General features: G+C 42.4%; 1 protein-coding gene across 1 annotated transcript; it reads right to left on the bottom strand.

Moving 5' to 3' along the window:
- Positions 1-204: 204 nt before the first annotated feature.
- Positions 205-5,216, bottom strand: SLFNL1 (schlafen like 1). Its single transcript, XM_026702431.2, has 3 exons — positions 4,647-5,216; positions 1,504-2,181; positions 205-679 (listed from the first exon to the last, which is right to left on the bottom strand). The coding sequence occupies exons 1-3, from the start codon at positions 5,082-5,084 to the stop codon at positions 557-559; spliced, it is 1,239 nt and encodes a 412-aa protein (XP_026558216.1). The 5' UTR covers positions 5,085-5,216; the 3' UTR covers positions 205-556.
- Positions 5,217-6,694: the final 1,478 nt, after the last annotated feature.

Below are 6,694 nucleotides of genomic sequence, written 5' to 3'. Positions count from 1 at the left end.
CCATATAAATGCAGGTAGATGTCAGTTAAAGAATATTAGCCATAAGCCAGGTTTAGACTTGCTTGAACATCACTGGAATCCCAGCAGTAACCCTGTTTCCCCCCCCCCCTTTTTCTAAGGGGAGAATTGCCCATAGCAGTGATAGCCACACGGTGAAAAGCGGCAGAAGGAAGGGCAGGTTAGAGAAGGGGAAATGATGCCGTGTTAATATAGTTGCAGATAATGTTTTTTTTCCCTTTAAATACCCATAACATGAAATGTATTGATGCACAAGAGTGCATGTGCAAAAGGGGTGGGTTTTCCTTCACTTTCATCAACCTGACTGGTTGGATAACACACACACACATGCAGAGAGAAGGGAAAAATTGCTTTCTCCAATGTTGGTTGCCATAGGATATTCTACATGGATTGGAAAGAGGTAAGCCAAGCCCAATAACGGCCACCATACTCTTGACACAAGATGACCGTAGGTAGATCCAAGCTTTTAACTGGGCCACGTTTTCTTTGCCCTGGTATGTGCTGTCCTCCAGCTGATTATGGACGGCATGGCTTAAAGTTACAAGATGACGCAGCATTTCGTGCTGTTACTCTGCGAACGTATTTGCTGTTGCAGGTTTTCTTTCTCCTTCAGCAAGTCACCTGTTTTCACTTCCAGCTTCTTGATTTCCTGTGTCCATTTCTGGGAAATTTACAAAGTCATGGTCATTCCCTTCCCCATAATAGTGATGGCCCAATGACCAGCTTGTTTTGCAAGTTGGACTCTGGTGATGGCATCAGGAAAGCCAGAAAGTCTCTTAAAGGCGTAAGGAGATTATCTGGCTTGTCCTTCTTTCTTGCATGAGCCTAGCAGGAACGTGTTATTTCGGAGCACCTTAATCTTTATTCTGCAGAAGGTTGACTTCAAAGCACCGTAGCAGGAAAAAAAAATTGTCTTGAATATTTTAATTGCTGGGTTGCTAGAGAGAAGATTGACCCCAGTGCTCATCAGTGGCTAAACTCTACCTATGATTTTAATTGGAAAGGATTTAGCAGTAAGGTAAAACTGCTTCCTTCCAATGGCCTTTGAGAGCTTTAAACTTGCTTTTCAAGGATGAAAGTATTCCTGAGAAAAAGCATCAATTCTGACACAAGCCACCTCCTTCAACCCCCTCGCTCCAATTTTATATGTTGGGGAACTTTCAAATTTACTTCTTTATGTCATCATCATTTTTTAACTACCCCATAATCCCTTGCGGGATGGAGTCTGGGCAGCTGAACGGAACTAGCAGAGAGTTTAATGGCCGTATGCCTTTCCTGTCACCAGTGTGGAGTTTTGTTCAGCAGATATATTCTCACTTGGGCCCAGAGAAATATCTGCACCTACCTAGGATTGAACTCACAGCCTCACAGAACTCCACCTCTAGGCCTCTGTGTGTGTGTGTGTGTGTGTGTGTGTGTTCAACAGCTAGAATTTGGTTTGGTCCCCAAGCGCTTTATACAAGATACACAAAATCTGAACGTTACCTGCCGGCACCACTCTTGGATAGCGCTTCCAGAGAGGGGTCCTTGGATGCTGCCATCTCGCCTCAGGTACACCTCCCCCTGATCTGTTTCGTACAGGAGAGGTTCTGCGTGCGGCTTGGGAGGATGGACGCTGAGCCGGATGACTTTGAGAAAGATGCCCGTGTCTTCTGCTTTGATAACTGGGACGAAGCTCAGCGTGTAGGCGGTGGGGAAAACCTGCGGCTTGAAGGTTTTTAAAAGAGAGTCGGTCAGCAGGCGGATTCTGTCTTCTTCTTTGTGGTCGCATTTGACGCCACGCACCAAGCCGTTGTCCTCAACCCCCACGAAAAGACTGCCCCCTTCACTGTTGAGAAAAGCACAGGTGTACTTCCGCAAGTGATGCTTCAGCGTTGTCGTCAGGTATTCTCCGCTTCCTTGCTTGAATTCCACGTTCCGCGTCTCTCCACCAATGAAAGCTCCGTAGAACAGGCATTCTCTCCCAACAATCTCTTTGTGGACAATGGCACTGTCAGAGCGGGTGCTGTTCAGGAAAGTCACTGGCCAGTCGACCAGTCTCCAAGGGTAACGAACACTTTTTCTGAGGGGATTAGCTCTGTTGTCATTTGGCAGTGGCTTCCTTCTCTCAGGTCCCGAGGATCCTCCTAGGATTGCATCTGATCTGCTTCCCATGGAATCACTCTGTAGGCATGATGAGTAAAATTCAAGCGTATAGTCAAATGTCACCAGAAAAAGGACTTGCGGCTTTGTAAGAATGTAGGTTCCTGTTTTGGTTGAGCAATTGTGATAAAAATTACATACCTGCATTGATCCAATCTTTCCTGTTGTGCTTTATATACAAACACTGGTGTTTAAATGAGGAAGGAAGGGCTTAAATATTGGCTCTGATTGTTTTTGAATTCTAAAAGCTGAATGGCTCTCCCAAAGGTGCTGTCATGCCCCTGTTGGAGTCTGAATCTGAGGAGGAAGACGAACAGCTGACAGGGAGCAGGAATGTGGCTCTATTGGCTGTGGAGGAAACGGGAAGAGCCAAGTCTGGCTGGGCAGAGCAGGGAAGAGGTAGAATAAGGGAGAAGGAGTTCAGAGGAAGACCCAGGCCCACCCCCTCTTCATCCTAGGGCACTGTGGGAACGGAGAAGAGAGCAACATGAGTTGCATGGCTTACCGGGAGGAAAGGGCCCTGATTCCCTTCATTAGCCACATCTGGGAATGTTTAAAAGAGTTTAAAAGAACTGAATGATGACTGCGGCAGCTGCTGGGAGCAAACATGACTATCTTGTGTTGACTTTGGTTATCTGCGTTCCTGGCATCCTCCCAACCATGTTGAATTACTGTTGTTCCTTCATGTCTGAAATTCCTTCTCTTTCCCTGCCAGACTAATTATCTCATCTTGATTGGACTTATAGTTACAATTTTTGTTGACCACATTTTCGACTTGATTCTCTGCAGCCAAAGGCTGTTTCTGGGAGAGTTTTTCTCCAGCCAGAAGGTAACCAGGATATTGGGGGGCAAAGTTGGAGCTAACAAAGGGACTCTACTGACTATCTGACTATGTTGCCTTTGTGCCAAGCCCCAGGTCATCATAGGTGCTTTTTCAAAAGGCAACTGAATTTTATTTTTCCTTGAAGACTTTTTGCTCCTCATCCAAGAAGCTTTTTCAGTTCATGAACTAAAGAAGCTTCTTGGACGAGAAGCGAAACGTCTTCAGGGAAAAACAAAGTCCAGATGCCTTTTGAAACATCTTTGAGGCAACCATGACCTGGATGACCGAGAATCTCCATAGACACCGAATGGCTGTCGTTGATGAAAACTCTGAAACTAAGCAAGAGTTTACAATTCCAGATCTATACTGAGTTTGTCTCCTTTGTTGATTTAGAATAGCCAATTGTTAATATGTATAGGATACTTTGGGTCTCTGGTGAGGAATCATAATTGGCCTAGGATCTTAATATGCCATGGACATATTTCCCCCAAAATTTATGGCTAATAGGGCCATAAATTCCCCCCAAAATACAAGTTTCCTAGAGCTATATGGTTCAGCAATTATGAGTGTGACAATCCAATACATTTATATGATGTATTGATGTATCACATTGTTGGTGAGGCCTATATAAAATAAGTCAGTTTGAAATAATCATACCACATTTGTCTAAATTTCTTATTGCCTGTTGGCAATAATATGCTCTGAAGCGTATTGCAATAACTTGGGAGTTATTTAGTCAAATGGAATCAACATCTCCAGAGAACAAATCTGTTCTGTGTTAAATCCATTTGAACTGACACTTAAAAGCTGACTTTACCTTGCCTGCTGCAAATTAAACCTTGCTTAAGGGAACACAGAATTGTGGTGATAGACTTGAGAGAAGGTAGCTGGGTCCAGGCAACATGCTAAACCACAAATCTTTGGGGGGCTTTTTTAAACAAAAAAACAATTGCTGCAAAAGGTACTGTCTGCAAACAATGCCTAGATTTACCGTGACATGCTCATTTTAAGTACCTGGTGGATGCGCAGTTAAGACTATTCTGCTTTAATATTATTTTAAAGGAACGTGGAAAAATATCTAGACGTGCTAGAAATATTTTGTAATACACGTCATAGTGAATTAGATTGGGTGCTATCGGTTTGCTGAGAGAGAAAAGAAAAAAGGGCTTATGTGGCAAGGAATAAATCCCTTATTAGAATAGCCAGGCTTCTCCTTGCTATTCTGGGGGAAGGGAATTTATTTCCTTGCAAGGGAGAGGAAAAAGGCAAAAGGTGTACATTTCATGCACCTTGCTTCTTACACATGTATGTACATCTTTCCCCTAGTGTGCTTGGAGAAGGGGAGGATTCCAAGAACTTTTAAGTATCAGTAGCAGTTCACCAGTGGACTTGGACTTTTCCACCGTTCTGGCCTGCTTCAAGAATGCAACCTGGTATTAAATACCTTTCATGGTTGGTTTTTAAATGGAAGTTCGTAGGGGAATTCTAAGTACAAGAACGCTCTAGCTGGTGCAGTTTGCGTGATTCTTGATTTCTTTCTTCTCAGTGTTGCACAGCTGGGAAGCTCTTATATATTCTCAAGACTTTAGTAGTATATAATAGCTATCCTGCTTTTCCCACATAGTGTGTAACGAATAGATAGTATAGCTTTCTGTCACCTTACCTCTCTGCTAATTTTGGTAGCAGGTGCAGGCTTTTTGCCTGGTCCCACAACAAGATTTTTCCCCTTCTGCACAAGCTCTTTGGAGAGGTTGTGTTCTGCCTCGGAAGCAAGCAGCAGTTGTTTGAGGACTTGCTCCAGGCTGGTTTCTGTGGCCACCTGAACAAAAGCATAGGCCTGCTTACGTTTCTTGATCACTTCAATATCGTATCTTTGGAATGTGACACTTGCCATACTGAGGGTGTCCTTCAACATACTGCAAAGATCTTCGCTGGAATGTTTGGGGTTTAAGTTTCCAACGTAAAGGAGATAGGTTTGGGTCTGACCAGAATGATCTTTCTCAGCGTTTGCTTCTTCCAAAGCTGCCTCTGGAACCTGATCGGCATTGCCAGCTACTTGTATGGCTTCTACTACGATTTCTGGAATTACGTCCATTTCCATTTTCAGACCTTAACGAAAGGTTTGCATTTGGTTGTATTTCTCAGGGGTGGCTGGATGGAGCGCAGAAGAGCTTATTAGGTCATTCTACGTTGGTCTTGCTTGAAGGTATCCGTAGTGCATGATTCAAGAATGACCTCTTCTTTTATGGCTTGCTTCTGCGAAATAGAAACAGGATTTTGCTCTTACAAATGGCCAAGGGCATAACCTCTCTGTATGGAGATCAAAGCTTATGGGAGAAATAACACCCATGCACCCCACACACAAAATAACACTTAGGAGAATGAGGGGTGTTAACATAGGAGATTGCTGCTGGTGTAACTTAACAGCTATCTCCCAAACAATAAAGAAAAGTTTACAATCAGATTTGACTTACTAGAGCATATAATGAAGATTCAGACATTAGACTGATGAAATGATTTCATGATTTTTTTTTCAGTGACTATTCTATTGTTATTTTTCCACACTTCTCCTGAGAAGTTTCTTCAGGATGAAGCAACTTCCCTCTCAGGGAGACATTAGTTGCAATTACTCCATTCTCCCAGGTAATTCTGATACTTCAGGGTTAGCTACAATTGTGATTGTGTCATCTATCCTAATTCCAGCTTGTACGTTTATTCTATCCTTGACTAGAATGTTGGGATCTATCTGCTTGTGGTTGTAAAAAGTGAAACATTATAAATTCAGAAATTGTTCGAACAGGAGTCAGTGTCATTCCTTACGTGAATCTGTTAGGATATTCTTTTCCTTCCCTTTCTCATCTTTCTTAATTTCACCAAAATCATCTGCGCCAGGTGGAGAAGTCCTTCCTTTGTTGCTGTTTTTAAGATATTGGGAATGACAATTGTCCTGCTGCAAGCTACCCACTGCCTACCTGCCTTCTATCCACCCCCCGTTTATCCTATCTCATCATGGCCAAATATCAGGCTTGTTGTTTGGTCGATGAAAAGAGATGGAAAGATAAAGACTGATGAAATGGCCTGAATAAATGGCAAAACTAACACAAGCCAGTTATTGTTACTATTACTGAGCTTGTAGCATGATTAACTTGACATGCCATCCAAAGCTGAACAAACTTTTGTCTTACCTTCAGTTTCACATCCTTAAAAACCTTGTGCCATATAAGGAGTTGGTTCTTATGCATTTCTTTAATAGCTCCAGGTTTCTTCAAAAATTGTGCTGCTGCTAGCCATGCTATTTCTCGGGCATATATTCCAAGTCTCTCTTAAGAGTTTAAATTATGAGGTCATAGATGTTCTTGTGACAATTCTAACATATTCACTTGAGCCCATAGTAGACTACATGGTTAGGAGGTATTTCCCCATATTAAAAGATGTCCTTTATTGGCTCCAGTCTGAATGTCTTTAAAAAAAAAATCAATGTACAGAGATATTAAAACAATGGGAAAGTAATAGTAGTTGCTATTGAAACTAACCAGTTTTAAGACTGGTATTTAGGTGGTAAACAGTGTATAGCAAACCTGTGTCACAAATTGCTTCTGCTGTGGCCATTAAGCAATTGGTAGTCATTAAGCAATCCTATTGTGTTAGCCATGGACTTTTGTTGCCAGACACTGACCATAAACCCTGATTTCTGAAAGAAAGTTGTGAATT

Source organism: Pseudonaja textilis, chromosome 10 (genome assembly GCF_049901715.1).
Source record: "Pseudonaja textilis isolate UNSWEBS1 chromosome 10, rPseTex1.2, whole genome shotgun sequence".
NCBI lineage: Eukaryota > Metazoa > Chordata > Lepidosauria > Squamata > Elapidae > Pseudonaja > Pseudonaja textilis.
The sequence above is the reverse complement of the archived record's forward strand: the minus strand, read 5'-3'. Positions and strand labels throughout refer to the sequence as shown.

What these genes read in the sequence shown, in the direction of transcription:
- SLFNL1 (XM_026702431.2), bottom strand. Translation starts at nt 5,084, where the DNA reads ATGGAAATGGACGTAATTCCAGAAATCGTAGTAGAAGCCATACAAGTA. An exon ending in CTACCAAAATTAGCAGAGAG is followed by an intron (nt 2,182 to 4,646) that starts GTAAGGTGACAG and finishes TCATGCCTACAG; the next exon opens with AGTGATTCCATGGGAAGCAG. An exon ending in TCCAAGAGTGGTGCCGGCAG is followed by an intron (nt 680 to 1,503) that starts GTAACGTTCAGA and finishes TAAATTTCCCAG; the next exon opens with AAATGGACACAGGAAATCAA.